This window comes from Meles meles, chromosome 8 (assembly GCF_922984935.1).
Source record: "Meles meles chromosome 8, mMelMel3.1 paternal haplotype, whole genome shotgun sequence".
Lineage (NCBI taxonomy): Eukaryota > Metazoa > Chordata > Mammalia > Carnivora > Mustelidae > Meles > Meles meles.
Window position 1 is genome coordinate 6,756,990 of NC_060073.1, and position 26,264 is coordinate 6,783,253.

A 26,264-nucleotide genomic window follows, 5' to 3' on the forward strand; every position below is an offset into this window, starting at 1 on the left:
AGGCTTCGGGGTGTTGGCACTTCCTTACCCACCAGAGTGGGGGTGTCCACGCCGCCAGCAGGCCCTGACCTCTCAGGGGGTCCTGTCAGCCCTGCCTGCTTCCAGACACAGGAGTTTTAGATGATGGTGAAGGTAGCTAAGACCTACGGGGTGCCTAGTCACAGTACTGGTTTGGTTTTGTTTTAGAGATTTTATTTCTTTATTTGACAGAGAGATCACAAGTAGGCAGAGAGGCAGGCAGAGAGAGGAAGGGAAGCAGGCTCCCCGCTGAGCAGAGAGCCCGATGCGGGACTCGATCCCAGGACCCCGAGATCATGACCCAAGCCAAAGGCAGAGGCTTTAACCCACTGAGCCACCCAGGCGCCCTGTTTTTATTTTTTTTTTTTAAGATTTTATTTATTGATCTGTCCGAGAGAGAGCGCCCGCGCACAAGCAGGGGGAGCAGCAGGCAGAGCAGGCAGAGGGAAGCAGGCTGCCCGCTGACCAAGGAGCCCCATGCGGGACTCGATCCCAGGACCCTGGGATCGTGACCCGAGCAGAGGGCAGCCACTTAACGGACTGAGCCACCCAGGCGTTCCTAGTCATAGTACTATTACCAGTCCCATCTTAAAGGTCAAGTGGAGGCTCACGTACGTGCCCACGGTCGTGGCACCACTCTGCCCTTGCCAGATGGAGGACCCCCCAGGAGGCATGACTAGGGGAGAGGCCTAGTCCCGGGACCCCGCTGCCACACAGACCCGTGGCTTGCTCCTTCGAGCTCCGAAATCGTTCACAGTGTGAACTGCAGACCCCAAATGGTGTGCTTACCCCCAGGGCCAAAGCCCGTGTCTACCCACACCAGGATCTGTGGCAAACAAGCTGCCCCTGGCCAGGCCCGGGGAACGAGGAGCCCTCAGCATTGGCAGGAGAATCACCTCACCGCCCTGGGTTCTCTGGCCTCTCGGCTGAGGTGCTGCAGTCCAGACTGTGCCCGGGGCCCCCATTCCCGGGCGTGAGGAGGACCGGGGCAGCAGGGGGTCTAAAAGGCCATGACTGTATGGCTTAGGCTCAGGGGAGAGGGACAAGGCTCCAGCCTGCCCACTGTTGGCTCCTTGTTCCCCTGTCTCCCTGCAGACCTCCCTGTTTGGCTCCCACCACGAACCCCCAAGCCCCTCCTGGACCTTCTCAGCCTGGGAGTCCCTGACGGACCACCCAGACTGGAGAACGTCCCTCTGGGCTCTCCATCGAGCTCAGCTCGGCAGCCCACAGAGCCGAGTACCTTGATGAATATTTACTACAAAGCACGCCAGCTGCCTGTAATTGACTCCCAGGGTGTAATTAACACACTGGTTTATTTCATAACGTAAGCCACCCAAAGTTTGCTGGAAATTTATTTTATTATTCAGAAGTCACATGATACAAAAGAACGAGAACATTCAAAGGGCACTTGGTAAAATACTGCTTTGTCCCAAAGGGCAGGCAGAAAAGGTCATGGCACACGAGGGATGCTCAGAGAACAGTGGAGAGACTGAACAGCGAAAACAAGTAATGTGTGCCCGCGCCCGCCCCCCGCCAGCCCCCGCCAGCCGCCAGCCCAGCAGACAGATAAGCATTCACCTGGGTCTAAACATCGAGTGGGAGGAGAGAACCAGGGGGCTGGGCGCCAGGCGGGCTGGGCCGCTCCCGCCCAGTGACTCCAGGAAGGGTTGTGAGATGGCCTCTGGGTGGGAAATTCCAAAAGGCTGGGATGCCCATTTATTATAACAACAGAGTCCCTGCTGCCGGAGGCAAGCCCACACCGGAACATCTGAGCCAGCAGGCCAGTCTGCATTTCCTCTGCCAGAGCCCTCCACAGGGAGGGAGGGCAAACCGGAGCCCAGTGCTCAGCGAGGCTGGACCTGCGGAAACTCTCAGAAGTGCCGGGAGGGTCCACCGTAGAGGCGCAGAGGGGCTGGGCCCGCCCTCCTCTACCCCCTCTAGGCTGGCGCTTCTGGGAGAAGCCAGGAGGGTGCAGCAGGGGGAAAAGCTACGCCCACCACCACGTCCAGCCTCCCTACAATGTCCCTGGAAAGCGGAGGCCAGCTCGCGCGGGATGTCCCCAACCCCGGAGTTGGGTGGGTGGACACCTCGGCGCCATCTTGAGGGATGGCAGGCAGCTCTGAGGTGGGTGGGGGTCTCCCCCTCAAGCTACCCCGGAGCTCCCAGGCTTCGTGGAACTGGAGCAGATGAAAAAAGAGCAAACACGGGACATCCACCTCCTGGCACCGTGTTGTCCCCAACGGCTGGCAAAAAGGCACTTCCTTCCGGTCAGAAGGTGTCCCGACCGTGAGGCCCGAGTGAAGGGCACAGAGGGCTCCCCGTGCCAGGCCCTGCCTGGCTCCCTCCAGTTCCAGCCAGAGACGGTCACCCTCTCTCTGCCTGCCTCCTTGCCGCCCCACAGGGCCGTCCCCAGACACGCAGTGTGGTGGAATGCGGCAGAAGGAATGCGGGGATGTGGTCACCAGAGTCCAGGGAAAAGACCAAAGACCCACACTGGACCTACGGGTCCCAAATCCTATTCGGCGGCCCCTGCCGTCAGCGCTGCCCCTGAGGACCGCAGAGCAGGGGATACTGTCCATCCTGAGAGGGGCACAAGGGCAAGTCCCTGGCTGGCAGGAGGCGGCCAGAGCCTCCTCGGATGGTCCTGAGACAGCCGTGGGGCAGAGTCCAGGGGAAGGGCAGGTGGGACCCTGCGGGGGACCCCCACCAGCTGTGCGGGCTGCGGACCCTCACAGGCAGAAGCCGCTTCTTCCCTCCCAAGGGAGCCCCCCTGCCCCACACCAGAGCCGCAGCCCGGTCCTGCCCCTCTGGGAGACGAATGCTGGGCCAGGTCCTGGGGCAGCCTCCCCCTGTGCCCGCCCCCTGCCCGGCGCCACGGCCCTCAGCCCTGCTCCAGGCTGTCGCTGGGCTGCACGACGGTGTAGCTCCCCTGGCTGGTGGACAGCTGCCGGCTGAAGAAGGACGTGGTGCGCTTCGGCTTCACCCGCTTGATCTGCTGACCTGTCGCGGGAAAGAGAGGACCGCGCTGAGGGAGGGCTTCCCGAGGTGCGGCGGTCCAGGCCCCCCGGAGGCGCCAGGGGCTGGCTCCTGCCAGAGCCCGTTCAGACAGAGTCCCCCTCGTTGCAGCCTCGAACCCTTGGAGCCAGGGGCCCACACGGGAGCTCGTCCAGCCATGGGGCCGGCCTCCCGATTCACGGCAAATCCAGGTCTGCACACGATGCCGGGCCGGCGACGCTGTCCCACCGGCTTCTGCTCAAGCCGGTTCAAGAACAGACCAAAGAAATACAACACCTACAGCGCCGACCGCCTGCCGAAGGTGCGCCTCAGTAAGTCAAAAAGAAGTCTCACAAGTTCAAATTTCAGGCCAGGTGACAAGGTCAACACCAACTGTCCTAAGTCCTGTGGATCATGCACCTTTGATAGGATGAGATCAAAATGCGCTTTACCTCTGGGACCTTCCTCCCCAGCCCACAACCCCTAAGTATGGGGAAAGCATCAGGCAAATTCCAGTCGTGTGGCCTCCTATGCTATCCCGAGTGGTCCTCCTCCAAACGTTCAAGGTCACCAAACCCAGGGAGATCTGGGAAACCCTCGCAGCCCAGCAGCGCCTACAGAGACCTGACGAGCAATTGCAGTGTGGTGTCCCAGCTGGGAGCCTGCCGCTGGAGAGGACATTAGGCTAAAGCGAAGGACTTTAGTTAATAACACTGTATCCATATGCGTTGATTGTAACACACATACCACATTAACATAGGTGTTAATTTTAAAAATCAAACAACAGGGCGCCTGCGTGGCTCAGTGGGTTAAGCCTTTGCCTACAGCTCAGGTCATGATCCCAGGGTCCTGGTATCGAGTGCCGCATTGGACTCTCCGCTCAGTGGGAAGCCTGCTTCCCTTCCTCTCTCTCTGCCTGCCTTTCAGCCTACTTGTGATCTCTGTCAAATAAATGAGTAAAATCTTAAAAAAAAATAAAACAACAAAAGAAAACAAGGCAACACAAATAAATGAATAATAATCCATGAAGAATACAGGAATGACCACGCACATGAAATTGGTCTGACCTCCCTAATATCCGAACACCGACCCAAACAAGTTCTTGCCGTGTGCTCAAGAGGGGCTGGAAGGCTGGCGCGTGCGCCGTGGGACACCACAGCCCCATTTCTAGGAATTTATCCCGAGGAAGCGGTTCAGGTTCCCAGCATGGATTTATAGCTATACTGTCTGCAGTGGCCGAAAACTGGAACTGTCGTGTCCCACAACAGGGAGCTGGGTGACGCCTGCTAGCCACACCAAGAAAGACTACGATAGTAGAAACGGTTATGTTACAGAAAAATTGTTTTGCTTTCCCTGATTATAACAACGACACGCTTGGGCGCCTGGGTGACTCTGTCAGTTAGGCATCTAGCATCTGACTTCGGCTCCGGTCATGATCTCGGCGTCCTGGGACCGAACCCCCTCCCCCTGCTCATGCCTTCTCTCTCTCTCAAATAAATAAAATATTTTAAAAAAATGACATGCTTGTTGTAAAATATGTAAATACTACAAAGAAACACAAAGTAAAAAGTCGAAGTTAGACAAATTTACCACTGTGGTGGGCGGGTCTCCTTCGTCCTACACACGGATGCACTCTTGCGTGGGGCAGTCCTGCTACCTGATTTTTATTACTTGGCCTTATTTTGTGAACATCTTGCTATTTATTTTTAAAGATTGTTTAAAAATTTTATTCACTTGTTTGACAGAGAGAGAAATCACAAGTAGGCAGAGAGGCAGGCAGAGAGAGAGACAGAGAGGGAAGCAGGCTCCCTGCTGAGCAGAGCCTGACCTGGGGGTCGATCCCAGGACCCTGAGATCGTGACCTGAGCCGAAGGCAAAGGCTTAACCCACCGAGTCACCCAGGAGTCCCCTGCTAATTATCTGTTTTTAAAGATTTTTTCTTTCTTGGGCGCCTGGGTGGCTCAGTGGGTTAAGCCGCTGCCTTCAGCTCAGGTCATGATCCCAGGGTCCTGGGATCGAGCCCCGCATCGGGCTCTCTGCTCAGCAGAGAGCCTGCTTCCCTCTCTCTCTCTCTCTGCCTGCCGCTCTATCTACTTGTGATCTCTCTCTGTCAAATAGAATCTTTAAAAAAAAAAAAATAAATAAAGATTTTTTCTTTTTTTTTTTTTTAAAGATTTTATTTATTTATTTGACAGAGATCACAAGTAGGCAGAGAGAGAGGAGGAAGCAGGCTCCCTGCCGAGCAGAGAGGCTGATGCAGGGCTCCATCCCAGGACCCCAGGATCATGACCTGAGCTGAAGGCAGAGACTTTAATCCACCCAGGCGCTCCTAAAGATTTTATTTTTAAGTAATCTCCACACCCAACATGGGGCTCAAACTCACAACCCCAACATCAAGAGTTGCACACTCCACTGACTGGGTCAGCCAGGAGCCCCTACATCTTGCTACTTAAATCCAGGTCTTAGTTACTACATTTAAAAGCTTCTTGGGGCGCGTGGGTGGCTCAGTGGGTTAAAGCCTCTGCCTTCAGCTCAGGTCATGATCCCAGAGTCCTGGGATCGAGCCCCGCATCGGGCTCTCTGCTCCACGAGAAGCCGGTGCTCCCACTCCCACTCCCTCTCTTGCTGTGTCTTTCTCTGTCAAATAAATAAATAAAATCTTAAAAAAAAAAAAAAAAGCTTATTTTGGAAGAATTCTAGATTTATCGAGAAGGCCCGGAGATGAGAATACAAAGCGTTCCTAGATGCCCTCGTCCAGCTTCTCTCGGTGCTGGCTGGCTCCCTCCGTTACCGCCGCATGTTTGCCAGAATTAAAAAGTGAACCGAGCTGCCACACGGCTGACTGGACGACAGCCTTCCGGACGTCACCAGTTCTTCTACAAAGGGGTCTGCTCCCGGGCCCGGTCTGAGACACCGCCCGTGTACCCGCTGCCCTGACTCCACCGGACGTGGCCCCACTGCTTCTGTGCCCACCCCTCAAATAAGGGACATGGGGAGTTTCCAGCGTGTCCCGCCTAGACACGGCCGCGGGGAACACATCTGTGGACACGGCAGTGACCGGGACAGAAAAGGACCCGCCAGGCCCCAGAGCTCACGAGACGCAACCCTCCCCTGGCTTCACCCGCTCCCCCTCAATTAGGTCCCTGCCAGCTGGACCCCCGATGCGCGGTCCCCGGGGCTCCCCGCGGCGTGCACACGTGCGTGCGCGCGTGCTCACCTTCCTCCACGTAGTCGATGGTGGAGAGATGCTGGAGGCGGCTGCTCACCACGCTGCCCTGCCTGCGCAGAGGGGGGCGCTGAGCGGGGGGCGGAGGGGAGCCCGCGGCCGAGGGGGCGCCGGACACGTTCTCTGGGGGGGCGGCGGGCTCTGAGGTCTGGTTCAGCTCAATGCAGTACTCGATGAGGCTGCTCATCAGCTCGGCCTGGGGACGAGAGGGGCCACCTGAGGTCTCCCCGAGACCCAGCCTTTCCGTACTCTGTGCAGCGAGATGGACCCCCCCCTTCTGCTGGGGGGTGTGGGGGGGACAGAGACGAAACAAACACCACTTACACCAGAAAGGCAGGGGAAGGGGGGAGTCAGGTGCTTGTGGGCCGGGGGACAGGGCAGTCCTGATGGATGTCAGTCCTGAGGGAGGAGCAGGGGCCCCATCTCAGCTCTGGGAGGCGGGGTGGGCGAGAAAGAGCTTTCTAGGCAGAAGGCCCAGGCCGGGAAGGCCGAACGCCACGGGCTGCTGCCGTCGGGCTGGTGGGGGAAGGGAGCTCAGCGGTAACCGGAGGGTGAAGAAGGGAGGCAGAGGGCCCAGGCGGGGCTTTCTGGGTTGTAGGAACGGAGGAGACTTGTCTGAGAAGAACTGCAGGCCTATGAGGAAGGGGGTGGTCCGACCACGGGGTGCGGGTGGGTGGCTCCCTCCGGCTCATTCCTTAACAACGCTACCTTCTCAACAAACCTGACATGTAACACTTGTTGCCAGAAAAGGGGAGGTGACCGGATGTCAGTGAGCACGGTCTGGACACCACGTGATGGGGACCCCAGGGGTCAGATGGATCCAGAGACAGAAAGCTGTCAGCAGCGACGTCCCTGAGTTACTGAGTGCCCACCCCGTGCTGGTGCGGCGACAGGCCATGGGATACAGCAGCGACCGAGGCGGATGCACACCTGCCTGCGCTCCCAAGGGGAACCACAGGAGGAGCAGGGTCAGAGGCCAGGGGGATGGCCCTAAGGCCTCCCTGAAGCAACATAACCCAGCCAGCACCCGTTTCCCACAGCTGCCTCCTTTTGTCACCGAGAGACCCCACACTCGGAGCGGGCAGCAGGCTGGAGAACAGGAGGGCAGCCAGCGGGGACAGAGGCCCCAGGCTGTAAGCCAAACAGGGAGCCCTCTAAGGCCTCGGGACAAAACCTCAATCACAGCACTCCCCGAGGTGCAGGGAGCCCACCATTAAAACGACACCACGTGTGACAAAATTAATATCCATCCGAGATAAAGCTTGGCAAAGCCGGAACAGAAGGGAACTTCCTTGACCTGATGACAGTGTCTCTGAAAAACTTGCAGCCCATATACTAACTTAGAGCAAGAATGAATGTAATTCCCTCCGAGGTCAGGAGCACATCGGGATGTCTGCCCACACCTGCTCAGCACGGTATTAGAAGTCCAAGAGAGGGCACTTAGGCCGGACAGACGGAGGCACACAGACTGGAAAGCCAGAACATGACTGTCCCTGTTCACTGATGACACAACTGTCTACAGAGAAAACCGCAAAGAATCTGCAGCAAAACCGTTAGAACCAGTGAGTGAGTTTAACAAAGTGGCAGGACGTATCATGTCTACATATCACAATGTACAACTGAAAATTGAAATGAAAAGTCACAGTGTTCCTCCCTTCCTCTACTTCCTGTGGTCTAGCATGCAGATGTGATGGCTGGAGTTGAAGCAGCTATCCTGGACCATGAGGTGAATTATTATTATTTTTTTTAAGATTTTATTTATTTGACAGAGGGAGAAGCAGGCTTGCCCCAGAACTGGGATCCCGACGTGGGTTCAATCAATCCCATAACCCTGGGATCATAAGACCTGAGCTGAAAGCAGACTCTTCAACAACTGAGCCACCCAGGAACCCCCATGAAGTGAATTTAAGAGTAAGAGAATATGCCTTGCGGGCAGTAAGGTTAAAGGACTCTGAGTTCAAAAAAACAGATCTGGACTAGACCGCCTGCCCATAATGTTATGTGAGAGAAGAATACAGTTTCATGCCACTAAAAAACAAATAAATAAAAATAAATAAATAAAAATAAATTTAAAAAGGTGCCATCTATGGTAGCACCGCAAAGAGAAAGAAAGCAAAGCAAAGAAATACTTAGGGGTAAGTAAAATAAAAGACATTCAGGATCTATATGCTGATAACTATAAAATGTTAGTGGAAAAAATCAAAGACAAATGGAGACACACAAATCGATGGCCTAGAAGACTTAGGGTGTCAATATTGTCTCCAAATTAATCTCCAGAGTCAATGTAATCTTAATCCAAATCCCGGGAGGCTTTTTGGGGGAAGGGTAGAAATCAACACGTTTATCCTAAAATTTAAATGGAGATGCAAAGGAATGAGAATAGTCAAAAACAATTTGAAAAAGAACAAAGTACTGGAAATCGTACTACCTGATTTCAAGACTTACTCTGAAGTTTCAGTGATCAATACAGTAGTATCAGTGAAAGATCAACACAGAGATCAAGGGCACAGAACAGATAATCCAGAAACAGACCCACACACCTTAACCAACTGAACTGCAACCGAGACACAAGGGCAATTCAATGAAGAGAGGGTAATCTTTTCAACAAATAACACTGAAAGAAAAAAGGGAGAGAATCTTGAGCTACGTATCATGCTTCACATAGAAAAGCAACTTGAAATGGATCACAGACTTAAAATTATAAAATGTCTAGTTTCTGAAATTTTGTTAAGAGTTCTGGGGGCATCAGTTAAGCGTCTTCCTTCAGCTCAGGTCATGATCTCCAGATCCTGGGATCGAGCCCCATGTTGGGCTTCCTGCTCAGTAGGGAGTTTGCTTTTCTCTCTCTTTGCCTCAGCCCCTCCCCACCGCTTGTGTGCCACAGGCACGCGCGTGTGCTCTTTCTCCCTCTCTCTCAAATAAATTTTATTTATTAAAAAGATTTATTATATGTTAATATTATAATATTAATATAATATCAATATTATTAATTTCATTTATTTAAAAGATCTTTTTATCTTATTAAAAAGATTTTATTTATTAGAGAGACAAAGTGAGCGCACGAGAGAGCACAAGCAGGGGGAGAGGGAGAGGGAGAAGCAGGCCCTCTACTGAGCAGGGAGCCCAATGCAGAGCTAAATCCCAGGACCCCAGGATCATGACTTGAGCTGAAGGCAGACACTTAACCAACTGAGCCACCCAGGTGCCCCAAATCCTTTTTTTTTTTTTTTTTTAAAGATTATACTTATTTGACAGAGTTATTTATTTATTGACAGAGCGAGAGCGCAAGCAGGGGGAGCAGCAGAGGCAGAGGGAGAAGCAGACCAGACTCCCTACTGAGCAGGGAGCTGGATGCAGGACTGGACCCCAGGACCCTGGGATCATGACTTGAGCCAAAGGCAGATGAGTAACCGACTGAGGCACCCAGGTGCCCATAGATAAAATCTTAAGAAAAAAAAAGAACTAAAAAATTTCTAGAAGAAAACACAGCATATCTTTGTGACTTGGGGTTAGGCAAAGGCTTCCTAGGAAGCCAAAAGCACAAACCCTAAGAGAAAAAAAAAAAAAGATAAAATGGACTCCATTAAAATTAAAAACATCTCTTCACAAAAAAATTAAGAAAATGAAAAGTTAAATCGCAGACTGAAAGATTTGCAAAATGTTATCTGATAAAGGATGCCAGATACAGAATGAACACTCCCAACTCGGGAAGAAATGAACCCAGTGGAAACACAGCCCGGTGATCTGAGCAGACGCTCCGCCAGAGACGATGTCTGGATGGTGAATGAGCACACGGAAAGGTGCTCAGCATCACGGGTCACGAGGACAAGGGCACGGAAGTGTCAGTGGCAGGTCACCCCCTGGCATCTGTGGGGCTGGCAGACCGGACTGGTACAGACCACGTGCTGGGCAAGGGTGTGGAGCGTCTGGAGCTCCCGGGGTCGGGGGATGGGGGAGGGAGATGCCAACAAAAGCCATGCAGACAGTGGGGGGCGATGCAAGTAACCCCAATAAAAAACTGACAAAAGGTGTGAACAGACACCTCCCGGCTGGGAAGGTACTAGCAAATCCCCTGCTCTCCGCCAGACTGTGCCGGTCACACAGGCACGTTAATGCATCAGAACGGACTCTTAACATGGCTGTAAATTACACCTCAATGAAACGGACTGAAAAATAAAGGACAAAAGCATCAGATGGCACGCCTCTCCCTCCAGAGCGGCTACAACGGGCCAGGCTGGGGAGCGGACACGGGGCAGGGCGCTCGCATCCGCATGACTGCTGGGGACAGCTGGCCGTGTCTGCCCCAGCGAGCACGTGCTGACCTGCTGGCCCGGCCCTTCCGCTCCCGGGTGTCCACCCGCGCACGCACACGCAGGACATGCGTGACCGTGATCATGGCGGCATTGCCGGCAATGGTCCCACACCGGAAACCCCAGCGTCCCTCAGTGACGGGATGCGAGAGTGTGAATTTGGATGCTGGCACACCGGAGAGCATCTCGAAAGGTCGAGCTGCTACTACCTGCGGCGAGGACGGAGCAGAACGGAGCAGACAGAAAAGAACGCATTGTGGCTAGAACCTGCTGCTAGAAGGTTCAAACCAGGTGGAATGACTCAAGAGTGAAACAAGGATGTTTCAGGATGGGGGGGGTCCCCTAGCGGGGAGGCCTGGGAGGGGGCTCAAGAGGTTTCTGGGGTCCTAGTTCTATTTTGCAAACTGAAAGATGTTACATGGATTTATTTTGGGAAAAGTGATTTGGGAGACTTAGGATTTGGCCACTTGTCTCTATGTATATTTCAATAAAACATTTATTTTAAAAAACGGACCTAGGGCACCTGGGGGGCTCAGTTAATTGTCTGCCTTTGACTCAGGTCATGATCCTAGGGTTCTGGGATCGAACCCCGCATCGGGCTCCCTGCTCAGTGGGGAGCCTGCTTCTCCCTCTCCCCTTCCACCCTGCTCATTCCTTCTCCCTCTCAAATAAATAAATTAAATATTAAAAATAAAAATAAAAAAGGGGCCTAGCCTAGCCTAGTGACGTAGAAGTTATGGAGTCATGAGCAGAAAGGTGGGACCAGCTGAGCATCAGAGCTGTGAGAGGGAAGAGCTCAGGGACACTAGGGCAGTGGGTCACAGGAGCCATGGCAGAGGACAGGAGGGTCCAAGAGCTCATGGTCAAGCTGAGAGGGGATGGAGGACACAGGTGTGTGCACTCTGGCAAAGCAGGGGCCTCTGGGCTTGCGGCTGGGAGGTGCAGGGGTGCGGGCTGGCTGCAGACAGGCGCCGAGGGGAAGGGGAGGGTCCAGAGACCCCAGATGGCGGCTGGGACAGAGGCGTGCTTTTGGAGACGGGAGTCCTGACCCATGTCAGTGCTAAGACGAAAGGACGAAGTGTGGGAGGAAGGCCTGTGCCATGAACGGGGCTGGGAGCAGCAGGGCGGGGGCAAGGGCTGGGTGAGCGGAGTGAAACACAGGCATGATGGGGCCTTCGCCCTGCCATGCCCGCTCCTCCTCTGAGAGCACCCAACCCCCGGGGGGCCTTGAGGACGGGAAGCCAGTGCGGGCTGGTCACATAGCACCGGGAAGCCCAGGCCTCTGACGCTCAGCGGTGGCCCCGGCTCAGCGGATGTCAGCCACCCCGGTCCCCAGGCCCTCAGCAGCCGGCTCACCCCCTTGTGGGCCAGCCTGGAGCCTCCAACAGTCTGGGGCGCCCTGAGCCAGGGCCACCCACCCCCACCCGTGCAGGCAACACCCACTACCTGCTTGGAGTAGATCTTGAGCAGCTTGTTGACGGGTGTGCCCTCGTTGTCCCCATCGAACTCCAGCCACAGGACAGACTCCTCCTCCTCGGGGGACGTGTGGTCCCAGGACAGCTCCTGGAAGCGCAGGCCCAGCAGGACGTGCTGCCCAGAGGGAGACGCAGGGCTTGGATTCAGCTGAGCAGAGTCCCCCCCTCTCCCCATCCTGCTCAGAGGCCACCAGGAGGGGACAACTGGCCAGACTATTTACCTCCGAGACTGACTCTAAATTCCTGTATGAGTTTCTCGAGGTGCCCCTGCTCTCATCAGACCCTCACGGGGTAGGGGGATTGCGGTCTGGGGAAGCCTAACCCGCAGCACTTCTCATCCGTGGGCCAAGGCCAAGCCCGGGGACAGCTGGGAGGGTCAAGTACAGGAAGACGTGGGTGGGAGGGGCGACCTTTTCCAGGAGCCCAGCTGGGTAGCATCTCAGCAGGAGGCCGAGCTGGGCTCTGGGCCCAGCACCGGCACAGGGAGGTGCTGGGGTCCCACTCTGGAGACAAGCAGCAGTCACCCCACACCTTCCTGCTGGGTTGGAGAGACTCCTGCCCGAGTGCAGAGAAATCACCCCGCGGGGTGGGATGCTGACACGACCTTCTACGCAGGGAACCAAGACATAGCCTGTGCCAAACACGGAGGGAGAGGCTTTTCTGGAAAACGCGAACTAGTCTCCAGCCACTGGTCCAACAGAGCGGCCAGACCATGCCGGACGCCCTCCACTCAGAGGTTTAATCCCAGCTGCAGCCTCCCCCGGCCCGCCAGCCAGAGAGGCTGATCTAGAGCAGACCCCAAGGAAGCTCCCGGATGCCCCCGAAAACCCCAGGGACATCGGAGGACGGGAGGCCAGACCAGCCATCCAGTCTGCCTCCAGGCCAACCACGGGCCCAGGGGAACCGCAAAGGCCTGGGTGAGGGCCCCACTCCCTCTCCAGGGAGGCCCCTTGCCCCCCAATCCAGTTCCCACCCTGGGTGAGCTAGAGGTACCTTCTCCCTGCTGTCAATGACGTGCACGCCCTCCAGGCTGATGGCCACGTCCACTGGCTTCCGCCCGCCCCGGTGCAAAAAGCCCTGGGCCGGCTTGTCAACCTCACCGTGGAAGAAGGCGCACCTGGGGAGGGGAACCGCTGTTAGCCTGTCACCTCGGGCACCAGGGTCTGGGCTCTGCTGCCACGGTGCTCTGGCCAGGCCCTGTCCCGGGCACACGAGACGTTTAAGCTGTTTTGGTAACTGACGTTTCAGTGAACACTGAGAGCGGGGTGGGAGGGAGGCTTCCTGGAGGGGGTGGCATCGGTGCTGGTCGTGCAGGACGGAAAGGTGTGACCGGGCAGGGGAGGAACTGCGGGGCGCAGGGGAGGGTGTGCATCGCAGACGGAGGGAAGAGTGTGAATCTGGGTGCGGGGATAGCCAGTTATGTCCGGGGAACGGCCGGGAGCCCCAGGACTCGGGCTGAGGCTGCAGGAGGCGGCCAGGCCACGGGAGGGTGGGGAGAGCCCTGCAGCCCACTGTCAGGCCAAGACCCTTCGGCAGCAGTGGGGTCCGGCTGCACCTGTGTGGGGGGCCCATGAGGGGACAGCGGCCACCCCGGGAGGCCTTGGGGCTCGACACGGGGAAGGAGACAGTGCAGGGGTCCTGACATGCCATCTCACCGAGCCGCCGCCCTCTCCCCGCTCCGGTCATGTCCTTCACACTCCCACGGCTGCCTGGTCCGTTGCCCCCTTGCACCAGGCTCAGCCAGAGCCCTCGCCGAGTCCTGCTCTGACTGTCTGCACCCCTGCACCGAGGCGGACCTGGACACAAGCACGTGCCGCCTCTGATTCCCGCAAAGAGCCTCACTCCTGTCCCTGCCAGATCTGGACAAGGTCCGTGATGCCGAGATGCCGACTTCACAGATCACTGAAGTGACCCAGAGCAGCCGCGTGCCTGCCCTCATCCACCCCGCTCTCACCCACCATCACTGTCTGCACACGCACACTTCACCCACCATAAATACCAAAGACCTTCCCTCCCACTCCGGCCACAAACGCTGCATCTCTTGCCTCCAGTCCATGGCACTGACCCCTGAAGGCGCCGGTCACGCTTGCTGTCTCCGGTCTGTTCTCACTCTTCCCCCACCCCCTGCTACCCCATGATGCTGGAGCCAAGGTCCACTATCGGCCGCACAGGGGATGTCGAACGTGACAGGGAAGCAGCAGCAGGGGACGCCCGGTCACTTCCTCCCGCCCTGCCATTCCCCTTGGCCTGGCTTGTAGAGACCCGCCTGCCCGCCTCGCTGGCCCGGGGCCTCCTTGTGCCTGGGCCACACCCACCTCTTCAGCCACATCCTGGGGCTCCGGGTTTTAACCACCCAGATGCTGGTACCCACCCATTATGACCCGACTCTAGACTCAGAAACCTACGCGTCCGCTCAGAATGGCCACCCGGGTATGTAGCGAGCATCTCCAGATCGACACATCCACGACCAAACCCGCGACCTTCCCCCGCCCGCGCCCTGGCCTGGGCCACCCCAGCTGACGACGCCATCCTCCAGTTGCACAGACCAGAGCCCCGGGAGTCCCGTCTCCTTGTCTTCGTTCGTTCCACCGCACGTCTGTCCAGCAAATTCTGCCTACTCTGCCCGCAGCGTTGCCGGCATCTGACCGTGTCTCCCCGCCCACGTCCCCGCCGCCTGGCCTGAGCCGCAGCCCCCTAGCAGAGTACTGTCACGCTGTCCTCACCGGTCACCCGGCTGTGGCCCCTGCCATCCTGCAGTCTGTTCCTACCTCTGCTGCCGTCTCCTGTCCCACCGGAACGTCAGCCTCACCAGGCACGGGCCAGGCCTCTCTGCTACCGAGTTACTGGTAGCGCCTGGAAGGCCACCAGTAGGCACGCGAGAGCCACCGAGCCGCTGTGGACCGTGTGAGGGCAGAACTCGCTCAACAGGTCAGCAGGTCCGCCCACCCCGCGGCTGTGGCAGGTGGAGGCTGAGGACCTGTCTGGTGGCCTGGCCTGTGACGGGAGCGAGGGGAGGACAGGCATCCGGCTCGGTACCCATGCGGCTCAAGGGGCTGGCGTGAAGACAGACCTCACGGGACAACAGAGCCTGGCTGGCGCAGGGACGGGCTCCGCGGCAGGCTGCGCTGGCCAAGGCCAAGAGAGTGCTGGGCTGTCAGGGGAAGGGGGCAGCAGAAGCCCAGGGCTGTGGTGGCCCGGGACGACGACAGCCAGGGAGTCGCTCACCCGTAAAAGGGCAGCTCGTGGCTCTTGAGGAGGTAGGCGCGGTAGTGGGGGCTCAGGGAGGCCCCGTGCTCGCCGTCACTGCCGGCCGCTTCCTTCACTTGGCAGTAGGCGCTCAGCAGTCCCTGCTCGCCTGTGCCCGTCTTGGCCCCTCGGCCCCGGAGGGCGGCAAAGAGCCCGTGGCCCCGTTTGCAGAGGTGGGCGGGGAGGAAGGAGTCCAGCCTCTCCCTGCGGAGGAAGGAAGATGGGGGTCCGGCATGAGGAGGGGCTCTGGGGCTGAGGGCCTCAGGGTGTGGCCTGCTCCTGGGCAAGGGCAAGCGAGGGCCCCGATCAGGACCGCCCCAGACCAGCACCGCGGGCCCAGCAAGCACGCCTGGTGGGTGACTGGGCTAAAGGGCAGGCCAGGAGACCAAAAGGAGAGCTGCAAGCAGGCCCCCCGCCCAGACAGCCCGTGGCTGAAGGGTTTCAGCACAGCGCCCCGCCCCTGAGTCAGGAAGGTTTGGATTTCTGAGTTAGTGGAACTTCGACAAAGAAAAAACCGTGAGGCAAGTGACCTACGGCTTTCCACGTATTTTCTGCCAAACACGGGTATGTTAGAAACAAAAACAAAACCCACCACCAACCCACAATCTGTCAGCACAGGTTTGAGAAGGAAAAGAGGTTTCCAGTAACGCAACCGTGAAGCAGGCAGCCCGGGGTAACCGCACGGCTCCCGGGCAGGCGGTGTGGGTGGTGCGCTGGCTGCCAGGCCGACTCAGCCGGAGCTCTGTCTTGGAGCAGCGAGCACCTTCTCGGAGGTTCTCCATGGATCAAATAAGGATGCTAACCGCTACTTGCACGGAAGGGCACTGGCCTGGGCCTGGCACCGAGTGTCGCGGAGGATGCCATTCTCAGCTCAGAGGGGAGGGGGCTCTGCTGTGCCTTCTGGACGACCAAATGCCCCAGGCCACCGGCAAAGGCGGCCGGGCCGGAGGGAGGGCTGAGGTAGGGCGGTGTGAGGAGGGGTGTCTAGGGGGCCATCACCCTTCTTGGGGCTCCCGGGGGCACTTTTGTTGCTTGTGCCCCCACACCCCTTCTTCTAGAAACAACTCTCACCTGTCATCTAGAAACCCAGCCTTCCCCACTCCCATCCACGGGTCTGTGCAGGCTCAGGGCTCGCCCATCAGCACCCTGGCCACGGTGTCCCCTTTGGCTGCACCTGAGGCTCAGCCAGGGGAAGGGGACGTCAGAGTAGTCTGAGGAGTCTGGTGTGTGAGGGGAGAGACCTCTCCCGCCAATACGTAACTGCTGTGGCTCCCTGGGTTGCCTGAACCCTCCCTGGGTTGCGAACCGGCCCTGAGCGCATGGGGCTGTGCCACGGGAACAAGGACAGGCGTCTGGAGACCCAACCGGAGCCCACTACACCTGGACCACCTCTGGACCTTTCCGTTACTCAGGCCGACAAAGTCCCTCAAACAGACACACTTCGGGCTGTGTTGGCCATCGGGGCAACAGCAGCAGACACGCCCCAGGGCTGGGCTTCCTCTGGCCACCAGCCCCTGCCGGGAACCCTCAGGCTCAGTGAGCAGGGTGGTCCGTGCAGGGCCCCGGATGCCAGTCCCCCCGGCACAGGGCTCTGTCTCAGCACATCACCTCCTCCAACACTGTTCCCTGTCGTGCTGGGTGGGGCAGAGCCTAGCAGCAGCCTGTGCTGAAGTTCCTCTCCACTGGGCTTATCTGTGACCCTCAGGATCATGGTTCACGGAGATCCGAGAACGGCCTGGTCTGCTCCCAGGATACCGTCAATTCGCACAGTGAGTAGGCGTGGCTGAGGACGGGGAAGCGCAGAGCCAGCGTGCTGGTGTCTGAGGAATGGAGCCTTGTCCCTGGAGTTTGGGACGAAGCTGGCAAGGAGGCTCAGAGAGGTTCGGTGACTTGCCCAAGGCCACACATTGTTAGGGCCAGCCCTAGGGCTGAGGTCTCCTGACTCCGGATCTTGGAAGATCACCTGGAAGTAGGGTTCGAGGGCAGCCCTCCCCACCGCGGGCCCCTGCCTCGGGTCACACCGGCCCTCACCTCAGGGCGCAGGCCGTGGGCTGGCCCGGCTGGTAGGGCCCGAGCTGCACGCGGCACACCAGGGCGCCCAGGGCCTCACAGTCCTCCACGTCGCACGGGTACCGCGCGGCCAGCACGTGGCCTTTGGCCTCCTCATAGAGCAGCCGTAGGACCTCCTCATCGTGGATCTGTGGGCCGGTGGGGTGGGGAGGGGCCGCTCAGCTGGGCCGCCGCACCCGTGTCCAGGGGTCTAGGGACACAGGGCCCCGGAGACGGGTGGACCCACCCGGGGCTCACGGCCTCACCTGGAGCTCCCGCCGCTTTGGGAAAAACACGTTCCTTCGGAACTGCAGGGAAGGCTCGTCTGAGGAGAGAGGCTGGGGGTCACTGCCTGGCCCCCCGGCCCGGCCCGGCCCTCTCCCCGCACAGGTCCACTGCTGTCCTCCCGCACCACGACTGCCAGAGCCTGAGGGCCGTCCCGAGAGTGGGACACCTGGCTTGTCTCGACGTGCTTGCTGTCACCCCACGCCACCCTCTCCTGGCTTCCCCCCAAGGAACCCGTGAAAGCTGGTAACTGAGGCCCAGGGGCCCGAGCGGCTGTCCTCCCCCCCGCCCCTGGCAGAGTTGGGCCTCCCCGCTCCCTGGGCCCGACCTCCGGCATCGAGGAGCCTCGGGTGCCCGGAGCGGCTGTGGCTGCCCAGGGAGGCCCAGGTGGGCTCAGCACTAACCTGCGGCCACATCGTCGTTGGGCGCGTCAGTGAAGCGAAGCAGCAACTCGGGCCACTGGCGGCCCAGCTTGTAGGGCCGGTGCCGGGGCTTCAGCTGCACCTCTGCGGAACAGAGAGGAAGCAGCTCGTCTGCGCCTCCGAGCGGGACGACCGCCACCCGAGGACACAGCAACGGTGGTGGCAGTCGTGGCCGGTGGCTTTAAGATTTATTTATCTGTTATTTGAGCGACAGAGAGAGGGGGAGAGAGCGTGTGTGCGCACATGCAGGGGGTCGGGGGGAGGGTCAGAGGGAGAGAGAGAATCTCAAGCAGACCCCCCCACTCCGCCGCACTTGCCACTCAGTGCGGAGCCCGATGCGGGGCTCGATCTCACAACCTGAGCCGAAAGCAAGTGTGGGTCACTCAACTGACTAACCCCCCCCCCCGCCCCGCCCCGCCCCGGTGCCCCAGTCATGGCCAGCATTAACTGAGCAGGTAGAAGCTTCCTGAAGGACAAGTAGATGACATGCATCTGCCCTGTGGTAAACACTATCCTCATTTCATGAACAGGGAGAAATGAAGCTCAAAGAGGTTAAGTTACTTGTCCAAAGTCACACAAGGGAGAGAGGGTCAGGCTCCAGGCAGCGCCAGCCTCTGACCGTTCCCTCCGGCACCGAGGGTCGGCTGGAGTGGAGAGGCTATGGCTGACAGATGGGATGGAGGTACAGATGAACCCCCCAGGGCCGTTAGGAAGCAGAACGCAAAGCTGGTAACCAAGGCCCAAGGGGCCACCCTCCCCTGCCCCTGGCAGAGCCTGGGCCCCCCGCCCCCAGGCCCCATGTCCAACATCTCCCCCCGGAGATCCAGCTGTCCATTCCATGCCATCCGGCTCCCCAGCTCATCTCCTTCTCGCTCCCTCTCCCACTCTGCTCTTGCCATATAGGCCTCCCTTCAGTCACTTGAACCTTCCCAGCTCCTCGGTGCCTCAGGGCCTTCGCACTTGCTGTTCCTCCTGCCTCAGGCCCTCTTCCCCCTAGACCCGCATGTGGCTGGCTGGCTTAGGTCTTGGTTCTAGTGTCTCCTTCTCCAGACCCTTTACCAAGGCAGCCCCCCGTCATCTTCCACGATTTGGCACCGATTTGGTTACCTTTACGGTATTTACCACTCTCTGATGTCACCCCCCGTCACTGCCCCACCAGCCAATGAATCCTCAGGTCACTCCAACAAGAGTGGCTCTGTCCCATTCACTGCTGTACCCCTGGCCCGCCACAGGCCCTCACGGAGGTGGGCAGAATGGCCAAGTGCACCGCTCACGCCCAGCCTCTTGACTCTGCGCAGCCAGCTGGCCCAAGACTCAAAGGTAATGGGAAAGAGCTTTCATCTCCGGTGCCGGCGCCCATGGCCTTTGAGAAGTCAGAGGTCGTTTCCAAGCTGCGCGTGATGAATGAGCGTGGCTTCCGGAGGTCAAGGAGCGGGGAATGGCAACATCTAGGCCATCGCCTGACTTCCCCCGCCTTCCGACCTCGCTTCTGACCCCATCTCCCCGCTTGACCCCCCAGCAGAGGGCCCAGTGCCTTATCCCGCCAGCTTAAACCCAAGAGTCCCCATCTCTGTTCTCTGGACATCCATCTGGTCCCTGATGTTAACCCAAAACAGGAGCCACAGCCCCCACGCTGGCCTCCCTCCTGCCCGCAGCCTCTCCCACCCACCCCTGCAATCAGCTTCCTCACAGCCCTTTCTCCGTTTCTCCCACTCAGATTCCCCAGTGGCTCCTCAACCCTCACTTCCAACTTGGATCCTTGACCACACCCACCTGTCCCCACCCCTGCCTCACCCCTCCCCAGAAGGGGGACTGGCCGTGCACCCCCAGCAGCAGCGTCCTCTCCCCTCCAGGAGAGGCTCCCGCTGCAACCCCACCAACCCGGTCACTCAGCGGGGCCGCTGCGGGCTCTCTGCCTGGACGCTGCCAGGACACCAGGGCTGGACGGCACAGAGACCATCCAAGGACAGGTGGAAAACTGAAACCCAAAGAGGGACAGTGCCCACCTAAGCCCCCAAGAGTTAGCGGCTAAACCAGGACCCGAGCTCCTGCACCAGACTTTAGACTGCAAAGACCCTGAGGGCAGGACACCTTTAGTCCTGCTTCCCAGTGTCCCCAGCGCTTAGAGTGCCGGCCAGCATGGTGTGGTATGCATGTGTGTGTGTCTGTGTGGTCCTACACATACTTGTGAGGTGAACAGGGTACTTGACCAGCTGGGACCCCTGAAGACACTGAGGAGGGGAGTGGCCCCGGGATGACGGTGCCCTTCCTTCTGCCCGCGGCCCAGCACTGACCCCGAACCCCAGCAGCTCAGAGGACTCCCAGGATCACAGCACGACACCGGCCCCGTGGTCCCACATGCTTTCCGATGGAGCCTTCACTTCTGGAGACTTCCACCCAAATGAAACAGATGGTCCCTGGAACCGGTTCCATACAGAGTGACGAGGGCACTGAGAAGGACAAACTCCCCGAACATCCAGCTTGCTGTGCGGCTCCAGCCAACAGCGCCCTGCCCCTGCCCTGGAGCCCCAGGCCACCTGTCACTGCTTACCCCACTCTGAGTCGGGGGCAGCCAAGGGTTCCGAGGGACCTGAGTCAGCGCTGAAATGGCCTCTCGGCCGTCCTGGAACCCAGTCTGGGAACCAAGTGGGCGCTGACTTCATGCCAGAGCTTTTAGCCACCCTCGTCCCCAACAGGGCGGTGGCCCAGAGTGACCCTGCTGGCCACACAGGCAGCCCATTCATGTTCTGGCGGGGTGGGGGTGGGGGGAGCAGGAATGCGATGAGGAGGGAGTGGGGGCGGAGGAAGCAGGAGGAGCAGACGAGAGGCCCAGCTGCGGGGACAGGGAGCCTGAGGCAGCACAGGGGCGAGCCACCCCCGGCTTCCCGAAGATACAAACCAAGGGGCCCACCGTTTGGGCCAAGACCCGGAGGCTGAGAAACGGGCAGCTGAGCTGGGTGCGGAACGGATGGAGAAGACGTGTCAGCAGGAAGAGGGTGGCTGAGAGCAGCAGCTGTACGGGAAGCTTCCATGGTGGGGGGGGGGACCCGGACAGGATGGAGACACATGGGAGGGGCATTCCCTCCCCCACTAGGCTGGGAGAGATCCTCCCTGTAGGGCAGAGGCACAAATCCCACTGATCTCAAGAGAGAAGCAACCGCTCAGGGCCCTGAGGGTCCCGTCACCTGCTTCTTGCCCCTGTTCCTCTAAAAGAAAGGAGAGTATTTCAGCTCAGCAGACATGCCCGGCCCTGGCGACTCTTGGGGCATCCTCTCCTCTGACCCCCTTCCTGTGTGAACCGGCAGGCTGAAGGCCCTATTTGGAGGCCCCAGGGAGCTCCCCTGCCCCCACTCCTGCTCCACCCCCGCCTTGGGATCTCAGCCTGAAAGGCCAGGACACAGGTGGTCCTGGACCAGAAGCCAAGCAGGGCTGCAGAAAAGCCGGGTTCTTGCCTGTCCTGCCGTCCCCACCTGCGGGGGTGGCTGCTTCCCCGGCCAGGTCCCACCTTCCACCCTGCCCTCAAGCAGGATTCAGTTCAAAGAGGCTGGCTGAGGGGGGCCAACCAGGCTTCCACTCTGATCTGAGGCCTACTACTCACGGAACGCGTCACTCCAAACCGCAACTTCTTCATCTGCAGCACAGAGCGGGGCCGTGAGGGTAAGGAGGGATTTCACTCAAGAAATGCCCACTCAGCCTGCGCCACAGACCACGTGCTCCACGAACATGGATCCCTTCCCTACCTGTCCCCTAGTCCTGCTCTGCCTGATGCCCCAGGCTCCAGCACCACGGAGGCTGAGGGCCAGGATTTGACCCTTCCTCGGCCACCAGCAGAGAGAAAGAAGGAGGGGAGCAGAAGAGCCAGGCGTCCTCTCAGGGCTCCGGGGCCTAAAAGTGGGGGCGAGCTGTAGGTCCCACCCGGGCCCCACCTTCTCTTGATGCGCAGCGGCCGGAGGCTTTGGAAGCGGCCCCCTCTCCGGCCCCTGGTCACTGCCCTTCTGACCCTCTAGCCTGGGCTTCTCACTGCCAAGACTTACCCAGCAGAGGGGACACAAGCCAGAGTGCGAAGACGTCCAGGGCGATGTCCGGGAGCTGCAGGACCTCACGGACAGCCCGGTGCAGCTCGTGGGCACTGAGCGAGGACAGGTTGTCCACGGCCAGGGGCAGCACTGTGTCATCCGCCAGGTACACCAGCACGCCAGCTGCTGCAACGGAGGCGGGGCGGGGTCAGCTGGGCCTGCTCCCTGGGCATGGGACCCCTCTACCCCCCACTGGGGCTGGAGGCCCCTCCCTGCACCTTGGGGTGACCAAGGCTACTCCCAGAGATAGAGCCCCAGCAGCCCCAAAGGACCCTGTGAGGAGTGCTGTTAAGACTTACTCGAGACCCTCAAAGCACCCAGAAACCCTGCAACTCTGGCCCAGGGACCAACCTAGCCCCACTCTAACTCCCAAAGGTTCGAACTAAGGCTGGCCACTGCACTCCCACACACTCTCCTGGCAGCCCCAGGGACTCTGCTGGGCTTCCTCCTTGACAGAGAACATTCCACAGGTGGGGACTGAGGCAGAGACAGGCTGAACCCATCCTGAGATTATAGGAGTTGGCATATCAGGCTGGGAAGCAGGAGAGATGCCAACCCACTGTTATCCTTAGGCGAGTGGCAGTCTCTCTCTGGCTCAGCCTCAGACGGAACTGAGGATTCCTAAAGCTGCCCTGGGGTAAAGCAATTTCCAGGGCTCAGCTTCCCTAGGATTCTTCACGCCTCAGGACTCAATACCATAGCCTTTCAGGACTGTCTAAAGAGGCCAGGAGAGGGGCGCCTGGGTGGCTCAGTGGGTTGAGCCTCTGCCTTCGGCTCAGGTCATGATCTCAGGGTCCTGGGATCCAGCCTCTGCTCAGCGGGGAGCCTGCTTCTCCCCACACCCCCTGCCTGCTGCTCTGCCTACTTGTGATCTCTCTCTGTCAGATAAATACATAAAATCTTTAAAAAAAAAAAAAAAGAGGCCAGAAGAAATACAGTCTTACAAGGTGAGTTTTACTTGTGACAGCCCATAGCATTCTTATTCGGAAGCTGATGCCCAAGGGAGACCCTTGGAAGAGCAACCAGATTCAAATTCCCCATCCCTGGAGCTGAGGGACTGTGGGAGAGACGGAGCTTGGAGGCCCATACACTTGGGTCCCAGTCCTAGCCTGGGCCCTGGCTAGCAGGTGACTTCAGCAATGTCAGTCGTCTCATCTACAAAGCAGGGCGAACACCCCTCTCTCAAAGCATGGCTGTGGGTCAAATGGGGGTGAAGCCTATGAAAGGCAAAGGCGTAATTTATCATTGACAAGTGAAAGCGCATTTTGGATTTCCAGTCTGTTCTGCCGTAACCGCTACTTTCTTGACGGACCATAAAATCATCTCCAGGAGGCTGTGATTCAGACTCACGTTTCAGGTAGGGACAACTGAGGCAAGACAGGCTCCAGGACCTAGTGACTTAATAACCTCTCTAGGGCCCAATTTCCTTCCTTATAAAATGAAAATAATAATCCCTGCTTTCAAACCGCTGCTTGCGAGAAAGAAATCAAAGAACCTGACCGCATCACTTTCCATTCATGAGATTTCGTTTGAATTTCACAGCTCGGCAAGGCTTGCTCCTTTTACAAATGAGAAAGGGGAATTTCAAGAACAGAACCCACCTTGGCCAACAGCCTAGTGACAAAGCCCGGCAGCTCTGACTGTCTGCTATCACTTCTCCACACCTCCACAGACCTTATTTGTTAATGAATATATAAAATTCTCTCTCATGAAAGAGATGACAAGTCAGGGCCACTTCCCCAGGGCTGGGGCCCCAGCTCCGTATAGATGGGAGGGGATGGGGACAGGGACCCACCTCGGGGTCCCACGGAGGACACGCTGCTACGATGGGACCGCTCAGCGGGGCCCGGCTGCCCAGCATTGCCTTCTGTCCCGTCCATCTGCAGAGAGAAAGAGAAAGAACGTTACTGGGGGGTCCAGGGATTGAGGGTTGGGGAGCCCCTCAAGCTCCCACTGAAGAAGGGCGGAGTCCCGGCTGATCTGTGGAGGTGAACAGCATTAGCTAGAGGCACCGGTGGGCAGAGCAGTGGGTCTTCAGCCCCCGTCGAGGTCGAGGCTGGTGGGAGGGGTCGGGCGCTGCTGATCAGTAGCTGGGTCGAAGCTCGGCCGGCCGGGGATGCCGGCTCAGGGCACCGCGCCCTCCCTCCCACCCGGGGCGGGAACCCGCGCAGGGCACCGCCCGCGCACTCACCTCGCGGGGAGTCAGTGCCCGCCGCTTCGGCCCACGCTCCAGGTCTGACCCCGACCCCCAGCTCTGGCTCCCACCCCGGAGTGGGCGAGGACTCCGGGACCCGCTCAAGCTCCAACTCCCGGGGCTGCGACGCGGAAGTTGGGGCGGAGGAACCGCGACGCGCACGGCCCCGCCTCCCAATCCGCAGGAGCCAATGGGAGCCCGGGGCTGCGGCGCACGCGCCCTGCGCGGCGCCCGCGCGCTCGCTCCTCCCACGGGCGCAGGCAAGCCTGGGTGCCCCCCGCCAGGTGGCTTCTCGGGTTTGCTCACGCCCGTGGTCAACAGGTGGCCTCCCACAGGGCTGCCCGCTGGCCCGTTACAAGGTGTAGCGAAGGTTCGAGGAAATCGAGAACGGGGACTCACTCGCGTGTTGTTTGGGGCCGGTCCCCTCACCTGTGAAAGGGAGATGCTTCCTGGGACTTGTCAGGGATCCCCCTCGTTCGGGGCAGTGGGTGGAGGTGACTCAGGCAGCAGCTGTACGGCAGCGCCCCTGGGCCATGACGGGTGATGGACTCTTCGCTGGGGTCAGAAGACTGGGTCCCTGGCCGGGCTCAGCCTGGACAAGCCCCTTCTCCTCCCGGCCCCAGTTTCCTATCTGTAAAATGAAGAAGTTGAACTCAGTGACCTCCAGTGACTCTCAAATTATATGCTAGAAACTCAGGCCGAGCACACTTGATTTTCCAAGGAGCAGTCACATGAGCCCTCTCTATCTTAGTCTGGAGACCTTGAGCTGTTCCCAGGCTGGAAAGAGACCGGCAGGTGTGAAACCACCTCTTCCAAGGTCACGTCACCAACATGTCCCGGCAACGCCAGCAGGTGTACGCGCTGCTTCCACTCCTGCTCCCTTTCTCTTGCAGCTGACCTGTTTGTGCCTCATTCTTCTCCTGTGTGCCCTCGGGAAGCGGCATGTCCGCCTGATGTGTAGATCTCAGGGAGAAAAACAGGTCCATGGGGCACCTTCCTGAGCCACAACAATGGGCTGGATGACTAGGGATGGGGGGGGGCAGGGCAAAAGGGGGAGTGGCCTCACCCTACCCTTGTTCTCTGGCATTGGAAGGCAGCCCCATCTCCTAACCCAACCCAAGTTTCTTTAGTATAAACAGCTCTTTCCCTGCGCCCCGCCCCCAGCCACGCTACCCCACACCTGAACCCGTTGCAACATGTCTTCCTTGCGTGAACTAAGGACTCAAGGAAGTTCAGATGTGAGCTGGAGAGAAGAGTGAGCAATAATCAGCATCTCCTCCAGGGGCACCTGGGTGGCTCAGCCGGTTAAGTGTCTGCCTTTGGCTCGGGTCATGATCCCAGAGTCCTGGGATTGAGCCCCACACTGGGCTCCCTGCTCAGCAGGGTGGAGGGAGTCTGCTTCTCCCTCTCCCTTGCAGATCCCTGGGCTTGCATGCCCCTCCCCTTTCTCTCTCAAAACAACCAACCATCTCTTTCCACGTTCTAAGCTCTGAGACCCTCAGATCAGGACACGATGGCTTGGTGGGCTCCCTTAACCAGCTGGATCACAGTGGGAGCACAGTTCAGTGTCACTGAGTGCTTACTGGGTGTGGGGTCTGGGCTAGGGCAGGAGGTGAGGTACTGCCTTGCCCTCAGCAAGCTCAGCTCTGGTTTAATTTTTTTAGAGGTAGAGAGGGGGAATAAGGAAGCCCAGGAGAGATGTGTATTTCTTTTCTTTAAGTAATTTCTTTTATTTATATTTTAAAAAGATTTTGTTTATTTGACAGAGAGAGAGATCACAAGTAGGCAGAGAGGCAGGCAGAGAGAGAGGAGGAAGCAGGCTCCCTGCTAAGCAGAGAGCCCGATGTGGGGCTCGATCCCAGGACCCTGAGATCATAACCTGAGCCGAAGGCAGAGGCTTAACCCACTGAGCCACCCAGGTGCCCCAAGTCATTTCTTTTAAAGATTTTATTTATTTATTTGAGAGAAA

The 26,264-nt window shown here is 58.6% G+C and overlaps 1 protein-coding gene across 2 annotated transcripts; it reads right to left on the bottom strand.

Annotated features, from left to right (window-relative positions):
* Positions 1 to 1,357: 1,357 nt before the first annotated feature.
* Positions 1,358 to 24,440, bottom strand: FRMD8 (FERM domain containing 8). 2 transcript variants are annotated; one of them, XM_046016278.1, is made up of 11 exons: positions 24,293 to 24,440; positions 23,897 to 23,981; positions 22,060 to 22,224; positions 18,008 to 18,109; positions 17,585 to 17,643; positions 17,301 to 17,467; positions 15,249 to 15,473; positions 13,017 to 13,140; positions 11,995 to 12,138; positions 6,230 to 6,434; positions 1,358 to 3,018 (listed from the first exon to the last, which is right to left on the bottom strand). In XM_046016278.1, the coding sequence occupies exons 2-11, from the start codon at positions 23,979 to 23,981 to the stop codon at positions 2,900 to 2,902; spliced, it is 1,395 nt and encodes a 464-aa protein (XP_045872234.1). In that variant the 5' UTR covers positions 24,293 to 24,440; the 3' UTR covers positions 1,358 to 2,899. The 2 variants fall into 2 exon arrangements, with proteins under 2 accessions (XP_045872234.1, XP_045872233.1); XM_046016277.1 differs by having other exon boundaries at positions 22,060 to 22,227.
* Between the last annotated feature and the right edge of the window lie 1,824 nt (positions 24,441 to 26,264).

Coding starts and splice junctions, on each gene's coding strand:
- FRMD8 (XM_046016277.1), bottom strand. CDS start 23,981: ATGGACGGGACAGAAGGCAATGCTGGGCAGCCGGGCCCCGCTGAGCGG. Junction 18,110..22,059: donor GCTTGTGTCCCCTCTGCTGG/GTAAGTCTTGGC, acceptor TCTGTTCCGCAG/AGGTGCAGCTGAAGCCCCGG. Junction 15,474..17,300: donor CCCACGGCCTGCGCCCTGAG/GTGAGGGCCGGT, acceptor CTTCCTCCGCAG/GGAGAGGCTGGACTCCTTCC.